Here is a 21700-nt window from a genome sequence, read left to right on the forward strand (position 1 = left end):
TAAAAGTTAATATATATGAAAAAGCTCAAAGTATCAAATTTATTCACTTAAAAAAGGCTTTTTATAGTTAATAAATGTGATACTTTTTAGAGCTTTTGCTGTTGCTCATTTTTCATACATGTATTTGCACACTTTTTGTTTGTCTGAGCACCCAGTTGAGATTGATGTGCAAGCTTTTGTTAAATTATTTTAATTAAAATAAAGCAAACAATTTTGTAAACAAAACTGTTACTTATTTAAAAATCTTAAATTATGATTTAAGCCAAATAAATACTTCTTTCTTTAATTCTGTGATAAACAGCATAAATAACCAATTCAGCTGTAATTAATTCTGTTTTAACAAACAGGTCATCTTGAAAACGATCAACCACAGCATGAATACAAAACTTAAGCATATAAATAAGAACAACACACCTTTGAGCTGCATTACACACAAAACCCAGAAAGGATTCAGTGAAATATCGTTAACACCTCTCAATTACACAGTAGCTACAGTAGTAACAATTGAACTGTCACGCACGTACCGTAAACAAGCATCACGAACACAAATGCACAGTAAAATCAACACTTAACTTAATAACAACCGAAATCACCAACGGGTTGTACATGAGAGACTAAGCAACCATTTAACAACACACAACATTCCAACATAAACACTTCCACAAATTATACTAGTGTAATTTGAGGCTCTTCAGTTCGCCTTAGATTACAGATATGAGTCTAGAAGCAGCTCTAGACACCCTTCCAGAATGAGGCACACACACACACACACACATACGCAAAAACACACACACGTTGTGCTCGTGCATGCTGCTTTCAGTCATGTTAGGTTGACTCTAGCAGCAGCATGGCCGACTCTTTCCAAATCAAAGATTGGCCATCTTGACTGCGCTCTTTATGCAACCTGCTATGCGAGTTACATGCGACCCTCTGAGGCGACACAGACCCTGTGTTAACATGCTTGGGGATGAACGCATTCACACCTTTTCAGTAATGGTTATTTTTCGATTCAGGCGTTGTGTGTGACGACCTGCCTCGCGAGGAGACGCCGTAACATGCGCGTATTTGACGTAAACTATAATTCTGCACATGTAATTTCACATAAACCCTTAACTCTTAAGGTTGTGAGCTGTACTCCAGCCATTTCTATGCGCCCTCGCGTGGAACACACATGCTGGGCCTATAGGGGAAATGACGTGGGCAAAGGCCTAAACACGCGCCATGAGGTCATGCATAATAATACTGCGATTCAAGCGTCAGAATGAAGAAAATGAGTTATTTCACCCTTTGGATGTATTTAAAAGCATATTTAATTTGTTTTATTCACGTAATTTGTTTTATTCATTTGTAAGACAAAATGTGTGCCATGTTTTGCAAGGAAACACCCAATATCAATGTTGTTTTTTATTTTTTTCCACGCAAAAAAAATTCAGATGATATATTTACAATGAAGAATTAAAGGTGTGAACATGTTTGAAAATGGGGGAGGAAAGACAGATCACCAGCGCATTAACAAAAAGAGTTAATTCACATACGAAAGTGAAAATAAAATGGACAAGCAATTAACTAGCAAAAAAAATAAAGGATATAAGCTTGAATGCATATTATAAATAAATTTCACAACATGCACATCACAGCCTCAAAAAGGCTAACTGCAGCACTAACTTCCAAATTCATTAGAACAGTGCAATGCATATACATAAAGCAAAAACAAAGATTACCTCAGCTTTTTAGGAACAGAGTAGTCGACCTCGATCACTTTCCCATGTAATTCAACTTTTCCTGCGAGCAGGAAACAAAACAAATGATCAGAATAACAATCACAGCAGCTGTATGTCAGCTTTTTATCATATTATTTGTAAAACAAACAACCGTGCGTGCAACGTAAATACGTGCGGCACAATCGCACGTGCTTATAAATACACGTCGGCGACGGTGAGAGTTTAACCGTGTCAACGTGTAAGGTGTATTTTCTTGAGCACATTTCTTATTATTATTATGCCTGACGATGTTATTACGCGAAATGCTTGATGAGCCGATACTATATGAAGAATGGGCAGCCATGCTTTCCACTCCCACTGTAACCGCACATACGAGCGATGAGGAGAGTTTGAAGAACGGGAGGTCAAAGGATAAGACTCTTCTGCCTAAATGTCTTCGAGTAGCTCTGCATGTGTACTTTTTCAGTCGCACGCACAGCCTGTGAGGAGAATAGAGAGGTGTTGTGCATCTGTTGTGTGTGAGTGGCCTGGCGCAGCACAAAAATTGGCATCTCACCTCCGTCCCCCCAGCTACCTGTTTATTAGCACTTTCCTCCAGACCCCCATCACCCACCTTCAAGACACCTCGTAAAAACATACCTGGACACCACGGGAACACGCATGTGACGGCGGCTCCTCGCTCAGTGCGCTCGCTTCTTTTCAATAAAATCAAGACAAAAAATAAGTGAAAAATAATTACGCCTGCCACCCGAGCATCAGAGCCATCCGACACATTCCTTTGGGCCGACGGCTGGAAAAATCGCAGGCGTTCATCAGCCCGGCTTGGCGAAACGAGCGTGCTTTTGAAGAATTCGAGCATAAATACAACTTGTGAAGCGGAGGCGAGCGCGCGTGTGATTGAGCTCGCGGGCGTTCATTCGCGCGCGCGAACAACAAGAACTGGAGCAGATGCGCGAGCCTTACTTTTTCTTTTCTTATCCTTTCCAAGAAAGTATTTTACGCTGTCATGTACGCGTATGTATATAAGAGCGACCCGTGAAAAAAAAGGGAAAAAACGCACTTACCGGAGAGCGTCTCGATGGCTTTAATCGCCCAGTTCTGGTCGGGGAAGTCCACGAAGGCATAGCCGGATTTGAGCAGGACCTGGTCGGTCACGGGCAGCTTCCTCTCGCCGAAGAGCTGCTTCAGGTCCTCCACGGTCACCGAAGGACTCAGATTGCCCACATAGAGTTTGTTCATGGTCTACACGAGAAATGTGTACGTCCAAAATAAATCGGCGTGTGCGCGCGTGCGGTGGATTTCCCGAAGGAAAAGGAGAAATTAAAATAGAAAAAAATAAAATAAATGTGCTGAAAATCAGCAGTCACCCCCCAGATGCAGCTGGACCCCCCTGCTACATATACACAACTCTGCTCCTGCTCAAACTCTTTTACTGGGATTGAAAAAAAAGTGCCGTTGCGACGTTACTGTTGCCAGCAAGCGCCGCCTCTAAACAAAAATCGCTCTTAAATATCACAAAATTACTTTTGAGGTGTTTATGGCCTAGGATTGCCGTACAGCGTTCAATTTGCCAGCATAAATCACGCATGAGGCATAATGATGAGACTATAAAGTGAGCAGCGCGAGAGGCTTTAGTTCATTTAAATCCCTCAGAAAGATCATGTTCAACTCATTTTAATGGCGTGTTAATAAACAGATGCGCGAACACTTCAGTCATTTCAGTGACTGACAGCTCAAACAGCATCTTCAGGGGGTCGTGGATTGATGGGCGTTTTCTCTAGAGAGAATATTGTTTGTTTTATATTCGTTATTTATTTCATCTGCCATTACTAATTGCGACTGTAAAACTGTAAGCGGAGACTCCAAAGAGGATAGCAGCTGGAAAATGGGACTTTCTCTGGAAACGCCCACGTCTATGGAGAAGGAGGAATGTGGAGAAACCTTATGGAATTGTGATTTAGGAAAAGCATGCGCGTTATGTATGATTGCAATGCACTGATTCATTGATATGGGATATGTAAACACATTTGATATTTGAGCTTTTACCATGCTTTACCTGTGTGTGATTACATAACACCACACTTTAAAAAAGCAGGGATAATTGAGTAGTCAGTTGCTTTATTTTGTAGAATTTTTATGATTGCTTGCTATGATTTATGCGACATTTAACTATTATGAATTCTGAACCATTTTAAACCTGGAAGACTTTGGTCCTGAAGGATCATTTACATGCTTATGCCTGATTTCTGCAAAAATGTTCCTAACAATTTATATGCATTGAATTCAAACAAATTCAACTTAATATAAAAAATTGTAAATCCAAGGAATTATCTTTTAATAATTTTTTCAGTGTGTTTATCGCCATTGTAATACAGGCATTGCCAAGTTGTTGTCCGGCTAAACCTCTTTGACCTATAATGTTTAACTTATCCCTAAAAATGTACATTACAATTTCAATTTAACAATTTTAGATTAATAAGTTTTTAATTGATCATTTTCATGCTCACAGATCAGTACTGGTCACATGACATTCAGGTAAGCAAATTATTTTTATCTTTCTGGTTTTCATTTTAATTTTATAATCAGTTCACAGACCCGAATATAATTTAATGCTTAATAGACTGTCACTGATAACGTATATTCGTTTTTGTGTGTTTGTTTGCATCAATATGACAAAATAATTAACTCTGTGATAATGATGTTGGGTCAAAAGTAATCCGATTACTTCGATATTTCATCTAGATTACATTACTACTAGTTATCAGAAACAAGTTCTATAATCTAACCTGCCCTCTGTAAGGAGAAATCATAAAATTATAATGTAATTAACAATAAAAACCAAGCAGGTTTATATACAATATATAATATATATTCTAATATACAATCATACAAAATATGCAATCATGACACCTTTTAAATGCATATTAGCCGGCACCTAGCTCTGGATGGGAGACCACATGGGAAAGCTAGGTTGCTGCCAGAAGTGGTGTTAGTGATACCAGCAGGGGGCGCTCAACCTGCAGTCTGTGTAGGATGTAACGCCCCAGTATAGTAAAGGGGACTCTACCCTGCTCATTGAGCGTCGTCTTTCGGATGAGACGTTAAACAGAGGTCCCGACTCTGTGGTCATTAAAAAAATCTCAGGATGTCCTTTGAACAAGAGAAGGGGTTTAACCCCAGCATCCTGGCCAAATTTGCTCACTGGAATTGGTTTACTTAGTCTCCTCTCCACCAATCAGCTGGTGTGTGTGGTCTGGCGCAACCAGGTGGATGAGGAGATTCCCCCCAAAAATGTAAAGCACTTTGAGTGTCCAGAAAAGCGCTGTATAAATGTAAGGAAATATTATTATTATTCATTATTATCAATTTCCTTAATCTAAAGATGTTAAGTGATCACACTCATGTTAAATAATACATTTTTTATTAAAATGTTTGTAAAAATACAGCAAACGTTTCTCATATTCACTGATAAATGGATAAAAATCTAAATTTTCAAAGAGGGTGTACTAATTTATGCTGTGCACTGTATAGAATCCATAATTGTGATTTTATTAACTCATTTCACCTGTAATTTAAAAGTAACCTTAAGCTTGCTCCGTATAATTCTGCTGATTTCTGTATTTAAAATGCCCATTCAAAAGTCTAGGACCGCTCTGTATTGAGTTATCTTGAATCTCATACATTACTTATATTTTCAGATCAGACTCTGCAAAACTATATGGATGTCTAAATGCAGCAGAGCCAAGTAGCAAAACTTTACTTACAGCTAAATCTTTAACCAAACTGAGACCGGTTACAGTGTGTGGATGGAGATTGAAGAACAATTTCAATCCCTCCAGCAACCTTACAGTAAAAAGCAATTCCAGATTGATCAGCTAATGCAGACACCCACATTGTGTCCAAATTAATACCAAATCCCAAAGTACTCGAAACTACATTTTTTACACATACTGGAGAAGTATTTCAGATGATCCTATTATTAACGATATATCCTCTGAGGTAATGGGACTTAAATTGGAACAGAACTCTTTTAGGCACCGTTGTTCTTCCATTCCTATTCGATAAACCTATTAATTTCACTGCAGTTCAAGGCAAATGCCTCGAGAGGATGTTTGTATGCATTATATAAACGTCGTCTGCAACTCTGCAGTGAAGTCTCTCCTCACTTTAAGACAACAGCTTGTGGCCATTCTCAAGGTTTTAGGTTCAATCCTTTAGGTCTGAATCATCCATATTTCATGTTTTGAGTGGTTCGAGAAGAATCTTGCACCAGGTGGGAGGTATAAAGCAGTTTATTGCAAGACCACTGCTAAGCTTAAAATGCATGAAAGCATACGGGGATGTGAGCCGGACACTTTATCATATTATAAAACAAACGCAAGTTTAGCATCAGAACGGGAACGAAAAAAATTAAAAAATTAAACAAAACAAAAACTCAACAACAGTGCAAAAATATTCATCCCACTAATGAAACATCCAGATCAGTCAAAGACACATGAAACCTTTAGGCAAGAAAATCGAAGGAAAAGTACATCGAGACTCATGCCACCAGAAATAAACATCTACGTCGTCAACAATATTGTAGTCATCTTCAAGAGAGGAGCTGAACTTCACTTCAGTAATGACCTGGAAAAACAAATATGAAGGCTTTCATTTGATTTGGTCACAAATCACTCGAGAATTTACACAATGTTAACCTTAAACGTCCCAGAACTGCAAAGCAGAAAACACAAGGGACTGGCTTTCAAGATTATCGCGATGCCCTTTGTACAATACTTACGAGGAGAGTAGGAGCGAGAGCGTGATCTTGACCTGTACGGTCCTCGGCTGTAGTAAGGAGACGGGGATCTTCTCCTGTAAACAGAGAGGGGAGAGGAGTTTTAATGGTAATGCAGGTCACATTCAAAGCAGTAGCATGCTGAATAGTTAAAAAAGCACAGATGATATGCAATATCTTGCTGGATGTAATATGAACTCATGCAAGTCTGTCTGCAGGACCAGGGCTCAACAATAAGGATGGACTGATGTTGTAGGGTCGGATGACACCACAGTCACTTACATCTGATCAGTGTCATCAGACATGCCTTAAACCTAGGGCTGGGCGATTTGGCCTAAAATCTAAATCTCGATTAATTGAACATTTTAACTCGATTACGATTAATGGACGATTATTTATTTTATAGATTTGTACAGTAAATGTGTTCACATATTACAAGCAAGAGATTTTTGAATGAAGGGTGCATTACTTGATTTAAAAATAATTGAAGGAAACGCACACTATCTGCTATCTAGGATTATTTATTTAACATCAACGTTGAACAACTGAAATTAAAACACGCACTGCCTATAACAAAGTCACGTTTTTCTTATAAAAAAAGTGAAATAACTTGCACGTTTGGAAACAAAATGAATCATTTTCAATGTTAAATTTTTAATATTAAAAGAAAATAAGCAGCATCTCTTCTAAATAAAATAACTTGTTTATCCTGTAAATAATATTACAAACAGTACATTTATTGTATCTGCTGTAAACAAATATTTTAATGTAAATAATAATTTTATTGTAATGGAAATATGCCGTGTCTGGTGCAGCTTCCAATCTTCATTAATGTAGTCCAAACTTGCGAGCTGTAGTTACATTTTTTGAGAGGTGCACAGGTATGAAACCACATGAAGGCTGCGCTAGACCATACCCTTGTGTTTGACGCAGAAGTATAAAGTAGCAGAGCGTGGTCATGTGACTTTACACACGGTAGAGAGAGTAACTGAAAAAAAAGGACCTGGAAAAATTAGATCAATTATAGGTTCTGAAAATAGATTTAGTTTACTTTTTGATAAATTGCCCAGCCCTACTTGAACCCAATGTATAAGCCTACTTTAGTCTACCATATGCAGTGCACAAAGAAAATGGTGTCATAGGAACAACACACACATACTGTACATAAAACAGCCTGATTTTCCTACTTCTCCAACATTGTATTCGTACAATAATTCTTCTTGCATTGCTTAGTTTGTCCACAAGGTGGAAACACTGAAAGGAATCGCATTTTTAAATGTGAAAGAGAAGGGTCCGTTTACACCTGTTCACTTCATTCATGTTTTCTGACTGGATGAAAAGGGCAATAATCACAGAGCATTCCTGTGATGTTTTACTGGAACATGAGTAAAGGACAAGCCCTCCTGTAGCCTACATATAAAATGGTTTGTGAGCAAAATAAGATGTAGCTTACGTTTCTGTAAAAAAAATTCTATGTATATGATGTTTTTGTTGACGTAACCTAGATAAAATGGCTTATAGCACAGGATCTGAAAATCAGACTTATATCGGTTTAATACATTTATGCAGCTAATTGTAGTGTTTGAATGACAGCATTCATTAATTTGCTAAACAAATGGTAATAAACTCACATTTTTACTGTTTAATACAATTATTTAAAGTTTTGTAGACGTGACTATCCTCAGTGTTGAGCCCTTCAGTATGATGGAACATCAATACAAATGCATCATACAGACTGCTCAACAGTAAGGGTCAGCTAAATGACCTGTTGTTGTAGTAGTCTCTGTCTTCATAGCGATCATATCCACGTTCATATCCTCGATCGTAGCTATCCCGCCGACGGCTTACACTCGGCCCACCGCCACTGAAAGAGAGACAAAAACATATATATTACTTGAACTTAACATTGATCACTGAAGCACTTACGATACAAAACCAGACATTAGTTTACATCCACATAAATGAGTGTTCATCAGAGGAGTCATTTGGGAAGAGATGGAATCAATCACACTCACTATGTCGGTCTGCCCATATATATTCCAGGAGTAGGTGTGTGTGGCCTCTTGGTAATGGAGTAGTCTACTCTGATTCTCCGGCCATCAAGCTCCATACCATTTGCTCGCTCTTTAGCCTAAAACCAAAACAAGTCAGAATAAGCCACACTGACTGAGCACACAATAGCATCCAAAAGAACATTAAACTCCAGGTATGGCTTTATGGTCAGCCATAAAATAGCTGCAGGAACAGGATGTTCTGTACTGTACTTCGATAAAATACATAATGCAACCTCACAGCTGACAAAAAAAAGCTGTCAAATACACAGCATGTCATAGTATGATCAATACATACACATACAAAACTTCTGATTCACTTTCTGAAGGATTTGGAAGATAGAAGAGCAGAATATAGTTTATAAACAAAGCAGCCTTTCACTTCAGGTAAATCCTTCCAAATGACAGCTGCCATTTTATTATTACACATTTAGCTCACTGTGAAATGAAACTTGTAATTTACTTGCCATTGAAGAAGCAGGTGAATCTTCAGAAGAAGCTTTAAGTAGTAGCTTAGCTGAAACTATGGTTGTTGGCAAAATCAATGAATCAAAACAATGAGTCTGTGGAAGAAATGAACATATATTCTTCCAATCCACTGCCTTAGCTAGTAATTAGTGTTGCACAATTAAATCGAAAAAAAAGATTGCGATCTCGATTCGATACCCTAGACGATCTTAATCCAGCATTTCTACGATTCTGCCAATCATATTTTCAAGTTTAGGAGAGAAGCAAAGGCGGCTGCACGAGTCTTTTCAGTCTTTTCATTCAGCACATCATTTAAATAATCATATCGCATTTTAGAGTTATGATTGCGACAAGCATTTGATCTGTTTTTTTCTTTCATAGAGAACACACAGTTGTGCATGAAAATAAATGTTTACATTGTCAGCATAACTACTATAGCCTATATAATGTTGATTATACCAGTAAATAAAATATCACTGGTATAAAATATCACAGTCTAATAATGTTGTTAATGACAGATTGCAAGCATAGGCCTATATCTCAAACATAATTCAACATCAGAATTATTAAAAGTAGAATAGAATTATTTATAGAAACCAGTAGACCTACACGTAATATCATTATTGTTGTTTTACCATATGTTAGAAAAAAAAAACAATAATTGCTGACTCATATTAACCTTTACGTTACATCTACAGAATTGTGAACTTTAAGCAAAAAATAAAAAAATAAAAAAATTGCGATTTATTTTAGCCAGATTCGTGCAGCTCTACTAGTAATCCAGAGTGCTTTCACAATAATTATTTTATTAAATATTATCATTTTGTAAGCCTTTCAATTTAACTCAATAGCTAGGATCTATTAAGGCGTTTACACGAGTTGCTTTTTGAATGTTCCTTTCATGATCCTGTTTTACATGTTACAGCACATAATTCGATTAATGTCATTGCGTCACCACGATATTCCGCACTTCCTCCGGAGTTTCATGTAATTTTAAGCGTTTCATTTTTAATTTGTTGACTTTAACTGCAGTTTGGCACTTTCACTTTCATACGGGAACATTTCATGCACGCCCCCCGTGACAAACAAGATATTGGATGCAACTATGTACTGCTGGAAGAGTGTTGTTTTAATGGAAGTTCATACCGCATGCTGAATGGAAGCAAAAAAAAAACTCTGCATTTCATGATGCAGGTGTTTGTGGTCTGCACTGACTCTGTAGGTGCAAAGAGTGTCAAACAGCCGTGTGTGTGTGTATGTGGACTATTCTGTCACAAAACACGACGAAAAGTCCTACATGACGGTAATAGTTTGATTAAGGTGTTTACATGTCTGTACTGCACTTCAACAATGCAGAATCAGCATACTCCATATGTCTTAATATGATTTCGCTTTAGTTAATAATAATCGCTGTTTACATGGTAGACTCTTAATCAGAGTATTGTCTTAATTGCATTAAAATTGAATTATTGGTGTCCATGTAAACAGTGTTTCTCAACCACATTACTAAAGGACCACCAATACTGCATGTTCTGGATGTCTCCTTTGTCATGCCCATTAGAGTGCTGCATCCCAATTTGCACATTTATAATATGTTCTAAAAGTATGTACTTTTTATGTGAAAAGAAAGTACATACTTTTGAGTGTGTAACAGAGTATGCAAACTTCAGGACATATTACTTCCTTATTAACTGACCATTATGTTGCTTAGCTACATTCTCTGCCAATCATCTTCACACATCATCCACATTCATTTCATATTAAATATCCTACCTTATCGGAGATGCGGCAGCAGGTTAATCTGCCACACACGAGTCTTTCATGCAGATAAATCTCCTCAGGTCTTTGGATTATTAAACATTCTGAAGTTTAGGTCTAAACACGTCCCTTTAGAAGTTCACTTTATTGTTGCAGATGAACTATAACAACGTCATTCAAACAATTTTACCGAAGCCGCTCTACTTGACGGTTCGTCTCATGTGTCTGCAATTTTTGAAGTTTGCTCACACTTGTTTCCCCGAATTTGTAGTTGTAATCGAACTCGCATCCAATGCGCAATGTTTTGTGGGCAATATTAGCAGATAAGAGTATGAACGGTTCAACACTTCTAATTTCTACAGGAAATTCCAGACCATCTGGGAACCTTTGGCATACTCTTTTCATCATGCTACAGTTTGGGACATAATTGTTATTATAATAACATAATTCGATTGTCAAATACTTTTTATAATGGATAGTATGCGAATGGGGATGCAGCGAGGTCTTTCAGTCTCTGCTAATGAGCTGATGATCCGAATCAGGTGTGTTTGGTTAAGGAGACATGGGAAATGGTTTTTCAGGAATATGGTTGAGAAACACTGACGCAAATTATTCCAATTTCAAAAAACACAAGCCAAAGAAAGATCCACATTCATGATCCTTGAAGCGTCATGTCAGCACGTTAATTGAACAGACTTTGCTTTTCTGGTAAGCATGTAACGTTTATGCTTAAGCAGATAGAGTGAGATAGAAATGCGAAACTATTTTGAACCCTGACCGAAGTGCATGCACTCCGCTTTTGCGCTTTATTTGACGCAGCAAAAAACTGTCCAGCTTTTGCATAGTTCAATGAAATGAATGGTTATATGGTGCAACAGTTTTGCTTCCGGTGAGCAGTGTCAAGATCTAAAGGGGAAAGTGAAACCAGCTCATGCATGGCACAGCCTAATTTTTGGCCATTTTTCTTTCAATTTTCGCCAGCCAAAAATTCAGTGCATGCCTAATATAGTTTGTATAACTTCAAACAAACTATAAAATTTCAAGAAGCAAGTATGGATGCAGCTCGAAATATGTATTTATGCACAGCATATGCGTATCAGAAGTCACTTCAAAAATTTATCCACAAGCTACAAATTAGCTGTTGCTAATGCACTGTTAACAAATACTTGCCCTCATCTCATAATAGATGGCACAGCTGACTACAGAAGCTGGTTTGGTCCAAAAATGCAGTAATTTTTGAAGTTGGAACGGTTTGAGCTAAGATCATAGTATCAGCGCAAACAAATTACTCCAGTATTCGTTTGAAAGTGTACCAAGACTTCCAGATTTCAGTACGCTGGTTTGGTCTGGTTTTGGTGGGCTCTAGAGCGCAATTGCTGCATTTACACCAGCCAAAACAAACCACATCAAATGGGACTCTAGGAAGCATCCTAAATTAACTGAGAAATTTCATTTTTGGAAGAACCATCCTTTTAACCAAACAGATTCTGTAGCCAAATTGTCATTATGTAATCATGTCATCGTTTTGTCATTTTTTCAACCGGAAAATGCACCTCTTTTGAATCTTCTCTGTTCTCAAAGTAGACAAAAGCGAAACCCCTGGAGCGCCGAGACTGCTGGTCATACACAATGCACACATCACTCAGAGGGCCATATTTAGAGAAGACCTCCCTCAGGTCTCTCTCTGTGGTGTACAGGCTCAGTCCGAACACTCCCAAGCAGCAGTTTGGGTCTGGATTTGCCTAAAGAAATAGAAAATAAATATAACCGATTAAACATGCCAGTACTAAAAACTGGCATCCAAAAATAATGGTATGAACCATCTTTACCCGATCACCAATATGTCGTCTGCGGTTGGACATCGGAGAGTGGCTGTGACTGCTGCGGCGGCGGTGATATTCACTGCTGTATGAGCGGCTGCGTGAACGTCTCCGGCGAGAATAAGAGCGTGAACGCGATCGACTGTAATGTCTTCGAGAACTCCGATGGGAACGAGACCTGTGTAAAAATGAAGTAAAATGAAAAAGAGCAACGGACATGCAAACTATTAAGTTACCAACTGATAAGTCCTGTCTTAAACTCCTTAGACAGACAAGAACCTCCGGTTTCAATTTCATTATATATCAAGTTGCTAGTACCACACGTCAAATGATCAACTGCAGAGTGCTTAAAATCGTATTCCTGGGTGGGGGGACATTTTTTATATTTGGCCCAAACTTGGTTTCTACTTTTAACCCTAAAGCAGCAGGTGCAGCTTCCACTATGTCGACTTCACGTACTGTGAATTCCACTTGTAGCTGAGCCATGAGGCCATTTTAACAGTTTTAAATAGCATTTCATTTTGGACTTGAATATAATCAATTGCAACAACTGCATCCCCATCTCAAAATACTTTGGCAAATGTATCCAGTAATGCTGCAAAAATAATAAATGCTGTTATGAATTATTTTAATAATGATGGTCAGATTTTAAATGCATTGAAAAAACTAATACATTTGTTTAAATAAACTTTAGGTATTCAGTTACTTCAATTTAAGTTACAAGAGCTTTAAATGTTGATTTAACTACATGTAAATTACAATTACACTGAATTACTGAAAATTTATTCATTCTCTGTGGCTAGTTACATAAATATTAATACACTTTAACACTTAAATGCTAATGAATTTTAAATACAGATATCTGCAAGATTTAAGGTAACCTTTTTAGGTAAATTAAATGAATAAATAAGGGAATACATAAAATGAGTCTTTGAAATATTTTAAAACCTGAAAATACAACTTTTGCATAACCTTTTAAAGAAATACCAAAAATAAATTGGGGTAACAACAACAATAATAAACATGAACATTAGCAAAGATGGACAAATATCATAAGAAATTGTTTGTTCATGCTAGTGAATACATTAACTAATTGACCATTACTTTAAAGCAAGGATTCTCAAACACAGTCCTGGAGATCTGGTGTCCTGCAGATTTTAGATCTAGCTTGCTGTTTCTAGAAAGCCTTGTAAGAACTTGATTACCTAGCCCAGGCATGTCTGATTGTGGTTGAAGCTAAAATCTGCAGGACACCGGACCACCAGCAGCAAGATTGAGACCTACTGCTTTAAAGAGCTACCAATAACTCCTCTCCCAAATATTAAAATATGAAAATGACCTTGATTGTACCTGCTAACAATACAATAAACAAGAATATTCTTCCTCAGTATTTTTCATCTTGTTTCAATCACAAAAAAACATTTACTTGAAGCAAAAATAAATAATTAATTGAAAAAAAATTTATAAAAACAAAGTAGTCAGGCTTGTTTTCTGTAAAATTGATCAAAATTAAGTTTAAAATAAAAACAATTATCTTCAAATGTGCTCAGAACATTTAATAGGACCTGAAAAGTTAAGATATTGATTCTTTTTAAGCATAAACTGTTTTGTAATTAATTTTGCTTGTTAGAGAAATTTTGCACAAAAGTAGGATAAGGGATTAAGCTGTGATTTCCACGCTATGCTGGCTGAATTAAGCCTTGACTCAGTTGCATTAAAGCAGGCTAAATTAACCTAAATTAAGTTACTATGGAGATTTATTCTTTGCACCTAGCCTGCTCCAGAGCACGATAACAACCAGGCTAAGATTAACCCTAGTGTTAGTTTATTTAGTATATGTTAGTTTCCATGTCAGTGCTACTAGAAATGAATGTGTTTTACGGTCACTCCATGCCCTTGACTAATTACATATCATTTCCAACTTTTAGAATAAAAGTATGGTTAATTTTATTAGCAATCATTTATATATATTCATATATATCCATTTCAGATTTAAATAAAAAAAATCACAATCTAGAAGTCAACAATTTTATGTTATTAATATATTTCTTTTTTGATGATGAAACATCATACAACACATTAAATAGACTCAATTAGGATGATGAATTATAAATGAAAGCAATATATAAATGATCATATAGATGAAGATTAAATAAACTTGATAAAATAAACTAAACAGGTAAAACAGATCTGCAATAATGGGTAAGTGTTTGATATAAACTTCAAAATCTTACATTAATTTTTTTTAAATTACTAAATTTATTAGCAGCATGAATGTCCACTGGTCACATTTAAGACAAAGTGAACAAATTAATTTCTTAATACACATCCTTGCGTTTATGTTAATTCTCTGAATGAAAGTTATGAGAGTTCCCAGATTGGTGGGCGAGAGAGAGACGTTTCTCAACTCGTTACCTGATTGGTTCACATGGGGTTTTATCTATACTTGCATCATCGATTCTGTGATCTATCCCGTAATCTGTTAACAAATGCCGTGAATGTGCACTTATCCTGGCTATCTACACCCATCATCATCCTGGATCAGCAAACGTGCCACAGACTAAGCCAGGAGGACCCAATTAAACTTTTTCTGTTATCCTGGCTTTCTTGATTCAACTTTTGTGCAACACCCCTCTGGTAAATGAACCTTAACGAATGTTCAGATATTTAAATAAAAAAAAAAAAAGTACATTTAATGTGCTTTTTTTGCCAATGAAATATAACATCTGAAGACAAAGGCTCATTTAAGTAAAAGTCATAGAACGCAAACAGCTGCTTTTTCTAGACATCTGAGCCGTAAACAGAGAACAGTGCAAGTATAATTTATAAAAAAAAAAAAAAGCAGAATTCTTTACCTTGTCTTGGACCGGGAGCGTGAGCGGGATTTTGAGCGGGAATGATGGGACCCCTCTTTGGAATGAGCAGGCGAGCGTTCAGCTGAGCGACTGCCAGACTTAGCAGATCCTCTAGGACTTGCGCTCCTAGAGGCCGAACGAGACTCCTAAACCAACCACATCCCAGTCAGGTTAGGGCAACAGAACAGGCTCACAGGGACAAAAATTGTGTGTGTATATAAATATATAAATGTATGTAAATAAGTCAATCAAGACTATGATAAAACGCAGTGATGGTGGCCTTTTCACTGCAAGTACTGTACATGATCTAATGCTTAAACAATTTTACAAGATAAGAATCTGTAGTTGTTTGACATTAATGCATCATCAGATTATGTGTGAAAAATATCTAGCTGTAAATCTCTCATGCTACTGCAGAATAGTGGCTATTGCAATACAAAATGGACAACAGAAGATTGATGCATGCACGCATGGGACAAACATACTAAGAGTTACTTAGCGCTGCGATCTTATCCCAGATAACTTCTGATCTTAACTTCATAACACATCTTTTCTTCTTTCTTCAGTCTCAATTTCATTTCTGACTTCAATCCTCTTCCCCCATTTCTCTCACTGCCCAAAAATGCTATATGGGAACTTCTTTCGCTCCGCAATATTAGCATGCACTGAAAATTCAGCTTCAAATTATTCGCATTAACAACTTGACATTTGACTTCATCCAGATTTCTCTTCTTCCAACCTTAACCTTAACAAAAAAGAAAAGGATGAAGAATGTGTAAACACTGGACATCACAACCAAGAATCCTATGTTTTATTAGTGTGGAAAAAAACAGTATAGATGAACCGACAGAGAAATGTAGAGTAAGCTTTAAACTTCCATCATGATAAACAATACTTTCAGATGCATCCTGAGCCTTACGCATGCACACACACGCAAGCAATCGCTCGCAATTACAAACTAATACATTTGTATTTCATTCACACGTTTAGAGTAGTTTAAGGCAAGACACAGCGGTGAATAAAGTGAAGAAAAAAAAACTGAGTGTAAACATTTATCTGTAATACAAATTTAACAAAATGTTATGCTTAAATCGAGGCAATATTGAAATAAATCAGCTAATTTGTGTGCATTCCTCAGATCTGAACATTGGATGAAATCAGGTTCAAAATGAGAAAATGTAAAAAAAATACATAGAAAAAAATCCTTTTGTATAAATAATGTGTACATCCGGAAAGTATTCATAGTGCTTCACTTTTTCCACATTTGTTTATGTTGCAGCCTTATTCCAAAATGGATTAAATCCATTTATTTCCTCAAAAGTCTACACACAATACCCTGTAATGACAATGTGAAAAAAGATTTTTTTTTTAATTGTTGCAAATTTATTCAAATAAAAAAAAAACTGAAAAAAAAAAAAAAAAAAAAAAAAAAAAAAAAAAAAAAAAAAAAAAAAAAAAAATCACATGTACATCAGTATTCACAGCCTTTGCCCTGAAGCTCTAAATTGAGTTCAGTTAGATTCCGTTTCCCCTGATCATTCTTGAGATGTTTCGGCAGCTTAATTGGAGTTCACATGCGGTAAATTCAGTTGATTGCACATGATTTGAAAAGGCATACACCTGTCTATATAAGGTCCCAGGGTTGACAGTGCATTTCAAAGCACAAACCAAGCATGAAGACAAAGGAATTGCCTGTAGACCTACGAGACAGGATTGTCTCGAGGCACAAGGCTGGGGAAGGTTACAGAAAAATTTCTGCTGCTCTGAAAGTTCCAATGAGCACAGTGGACTCCATCATCCGTCAGTGGAAGATGTTTGGAACCACCAGGACTCTTTCTAGAGCTGGCCGGCCATCTAAGCTGAGTGATCGAGGGAGAAGGGTCTTAATCAGGGAGGTGATCAACAACCTGATGGTCACTCTGTCTGAGCTCCAGCCGTCTTTTGTGGAGAGGAGAACCTAACAGAAGGACAACCATCTGTACAGCAATCCACCAATCGGGCCTGTTTGGTAGAGTGGCCAAACAAAAGCTACTCCTCGTCTGGAATTTGCCAAAAGTCATCTAAAGGATTCTCAGACCAAAAGAAACAAAATTCTCTGGTCTGATGAGACTAAAATTAAGGTTTTTGGAGTGAATGCCAGGCGTTATGTTTGGAGTAAACCAGGCACGGCTAATCACCAGGCTAATACCATCCTTACAGTGCAGCATGGTGGTGGCAGCATCAAGCTGTCGGGATGTTTTTCAACAGCAGGAACTGGAAGACTAGTCAGGATAGAGGGAAAAATAAATGCAGCAATGTAGAGAGACATCCTGAACGAACAGCTGCTTCAGAGTGCTTTTGACCTCAGACTGGGGTGACGGTTCATCTTCCAGCAGGACAATGACCCAGACCTAAATCCTATTGAACATCTCTGGAGAGATCTGAAAATGGCTGTACACCGTCGATTCCCATCTAACCTGATAGAGCTTGAGGTACTGCAAAGAGGAATGGGCAAAAATTCCTTAAGACAGGTGTGCCAAGCCTGTGGCATCATATTAAGAAAGACTTAAGGGTGTAATTACTGCCAAAGGTGCATCAACAAAGTATTGAGCAAAGGCAGTGAATACTTATGTACATGTGATTTTTCAGGTTTTTTATTTTTAATAAATTTGCAACAATTTCAAAAACTCTTTTTTCACATTGTCATTATGGGGTATTGTGTGTAAAAATGAGGAAATAAATGAATTGAATACATTTTGGAATAAGGCTCTAACATTTAAAAAATGTGGAAAAAGTGAAGCGCTATGAATACTTTCTGGATGCACTGTAGATATTATAAATAAAATACTGAAGTTTGGGGCAAGTGCTAATGAAGTGGAAGAAAAAAAAATGAGAAAAGGGCTTTAAATTTGTGTTTAAATTGAAATCTTAAGACACAAATTGATTAAGTGTGACAAAAATATAAAAAGTTTATTTTGGATGCTTTCTTTGCAGAACACTGAACAAACACTTAAATAAAAAGTCCAAAATCTCAAAAATATTTTTAGCCTGCAGTGTTTTGCCTTAAATTATGTAAAAGCATGATCTTAATATGCATGTACACATCGAATGTGCTGTTAAATAAATGTTACTTGACATAAAAACTAACAATACGACCAGCTTTAAGGCTCAGGATGACCTTAGCATGTATTAGCAACAAATATCAACGTACATCATACAAGTTATACTGGTTTAATTAAACATGCAAGGAGAAAACAACACTTGGTAAGAACAGTAAAACATTGGCGGACTAGTAAATGAAAACTGAAAAGCAGATAAAGCTGTGAAAGCACGTTGTCTTTATGCTAGCACTGAAGTTAGCTAACTGAAGACTTGAATTTCGAAATCAAATGAACACTGCATGCAGATACACACTTTTATATAGATATTATAGAGAAAAAGCAAATACATCGATTTTATTATTGTATTTATGCATTAATAATCAGATTTTAAAAATGAATGAACCTGACTGACTCACTTCTGCTGGCTAAAATACAATATGGAGGCCATTTCTAGAAGAAACATGGAAGGACGCGTGCAAAAGAAGAAAACAGTCAAATAAACAGTACATACCCGCTCCACGAATTCCTTCTCGGCGTCACTCATTGTTGTTTAGTATGTATTACGCTGCAATAATTACAATGCAAGAGAAATGATTAGGACAGGACACAATCAGTGCTCAAATGCACACACAAACCAGACGTCTGTAAATGAACGCCTTTCTCGCCGTAGAATCTTTATTTAGAAACTAGCGCTCCCACTCCTAATGCGTATCGCTGCAAAACGACCGCAAGAGGGCGTTAAAAATACAACTCAGACAAAACTATGCACAATACATAATTTATACGTAAGTAATTGAAGATTTTTACTGACAAATACATTTTTATTCATTTGATATGATTACATACAGCGACCTTGTGCATTCTCCACAGAATTTGAATGATCAGATCGGAGGCAAATGAGGAGTGGCTGTTCTTGAAATAGAAAGATTCTTTCCTACTCAATAAGCAGAGAGCTGATTGGTCGATATATGAAGGCGTTTCTCTGTGTGCAAGTCTGACATTGGACGGCGCCCACAGTGATTATTTCCACTTTTACAGAGGCGAAAATATATGAATGAAAAATACTGCTGCGTGTGTGGCAAGCCGTTTTGACTTTAATTCATCCTTAGGATTTGAATTCTTAATATAAACAATTCAATCCTTTATCTCAACAATTAAATTTTTGATAAGAACAATCAATTTGTTAATATCAACAATTTCATATTTTATATAAATAAATCAGTTTTTGATATCAACATTTACATTTTTAATATCATATCAACAATCCGTTTGTTATATTCAGAATTTACATCCTGAGAACTGAAAATGAGTAAAAGTCAAAGGACTTGCCATAATCTAATCCATAATTTAATATTCTGTTTAGAAAACAGCAAAAGTATGTAGATATTACTACATTACATGGATATTTTTATGTATTTATTTATAAGTAATATAATTATTACATTTACATTTAATCATTTGACGTTTTTTATGCATTTTATTTCATTTTATATCAACAATTACATTTTTGTAATTGTTTATATATATTTTTTTATCAATGATTAATTTTTTATACATTAAAAGTTAAAGTGTTGGAATACATAATTCATATCCTGAGAATTAATAAAAACATTTAGCATAAGATTGTTTTGCTTGCCCCATTGATTATTTTGCTCGTTTTAAGGAAAACTCAATAAATTTTTACTTACTATTTTTTAAAACAAGACAATGGTTTGTTTGTTTGTTTGTTTGTTTGTTTGTTTGTTTGTTTGTTTGTTTGTTTGTTTGTTTTTGCTTTTCTAGAAAATGCTTCTTAATTTAAGAATTTGTAGATATTTAACTAGAAACTAGAAACTAGATAACTAGAAACAAGACAAAACAAACCAAATAGAAAATAATCTTTTGCTATGTAGATGTTTTGATGATAAATTCAGAGAGGCCAGATTGAGGTGATTTGGACATGTCCAGAAGGATGAATATATCGGTTGAAGCATATTGAGCTCAAAGCTGCAATGGTGGTTTAGGGTCTGTATGTACAGTGCTGAGCGCTCAGCATAATTGAGTTCACCCCATTTTGAAAAAGAATATTTGTATCCATTTCTCAGTGAGTATAGGCAATGTATTTTGGTGCATTTAAACAAAACAGATTTATTAAACAAATATATTTATTAAAATAATATTTTAGTCACCAAATATATTTAGAAATTGAAAGATAATACAATTAAATTTAAGCACAATATTGAAAAAAATTACAACCTTTAAAATTTAAACAAAAATTTTCAATTCTTTTTGTTTCTCTTGATTTTTCCTCTTTTTAAAATTTGTATTTAATATTTTTCTATAACATATACATTTAGGTGTACTAGATTTTGTACCGTTATTGTGTTAGATAAGCTCCAGATTTGGCTTCAGTACTGACTAATCTAATGTATTTGCACAAATATAAAGTTGTATAGCTTCCTATTAAAAATATTAAATTAAAAGATAGATTTGGGTGTACTTATATATGCTGTGCACCGTACAACAGTCAAACTATGTGTACACCTATTCATTGTCTTATACGTATTACTGTCAACATTGCCAATTGTATATTGTCTTGTTTTTTTGGGAGTATGTTGTTTTATTTTGCAATCATTGTATTGTGCACTGTCATTGTGTTTAGCACTGTCTGTATTTTACACTGTCTGAAGCCAGCACCTAAGCTTTTCACTCATCATAGTACACATGCTGGTGATGAGGTGAGGTGATTTGATTTGATTTGATATATATAGATATATATTATTTATTTATATATATATATATATTTTTTTTTTTTAATATATATATATATTTTTTTCTAAAATATGTTAGCCACAATCCTCCAAACTAGTGTAGTTTAGTTTGCTGATTTTTCATTTGACTTTTTAATTTATCATTCACCCATAGGACATTGTTCCGTAGTAAAATACAAAAAACTGAAAATTATTTTCAGCATTTTTGAGTAATCAAAAACTAAAGAAATACACAAACGTTTGAAATACTTATATAAAAATGCATTATAACATAAAAAAAATTATTGTTCATGTTAAATAGTATCTTATACTACAGAAGTTTCCAGTAGATGGCGCCTAATATACAAAATTGCATTAGTGTGTAATTCACTTTAATGCTTGGTTATGGTTATTGACATCATAAATATTTTCAAATCACAT

The 21700-nt window shown here is 35.8% G+C and overlaps 2 protein-coding genes across 5 annotated transcripts in view; both read right to left on the minus strand.

The window, feature by feature from the left end:
* Positions 1 to 3178, minus strand: part of igf2bp2a (insulin-like growth factor 2 mRNA binding protein 2a) — a 98360-nt gene extending 95182 nt beyond the window's left edge. For 2 of the 4 annotated variants that reach the window (XM_056464715.1, XM_056464714.1), the window contains exons 1-2: positions 2361 to 2595; positions 1722 to 1782 (exon numbers count right to left, since the gene is read on the minus strand). In XM_056464715.1, coding sequence (XP_056320690.1) covers positions 1722 to 1782; positions 2361 to 2580 — 281 coding nt within the window. In that variant the 5' untranslated portion in view covers positions 2581 to 2595. Of the gene's footprint in view, positions 1 to 1721; positions 1783 to 2360; positions 2596 to 2785 lie in introns of those variants that run through there. The other 2 variants (XM_056464717.1, XM_056464716.1) reach the window with 2 other exon arrangements.
* A 2817-nt stretch (positions 3179 to 5995) lies between these two features.
* tra2b (transformer 2 beta homolog) lies at positions 5996 to 19205 on the minus strand. The gene is made up of 8 exons (XM_056464719.1): positions 19042 to 19205; positions 15451 to 15596; positions 12605 to 12773; positions 12329 to 12517; positions 8514 to 8629; positions 8264 to 8362; positions 6502 to 6575; positions 5996 to 6347 (listed from the first exon to the last, which is right to left on the minus strand). Exons 1-8 carry the CDS (start codon positions 19072 to 19074, stop codon positions 6337 to 6339), a joined length of 837 nt encoding a protein of 278 aa, XP_056320694.1. The 5' UTR covers positions 19075 to 19205; the 3' UTR covers positions 5996 to 6336.
* Between the last annotated feature and the right edge of the window lie 2495 nt (positions 19206 to 21700).

The sequence above is a fragment of the Danio aesculapii genome, chromosome 9 (genome assembly GCF_903798145.1).
Source record: "Danio aesculapii chromosome 9, fDanAes4.1, whole genome shotgun sequence".
NCBI classification, from domain to species: domain Eukaryota; kingdom Metazoa; phylum Chordata; class Actinopteri; order Cypriniformes; family Danionidae; genus Danio; species Danio aesculapii.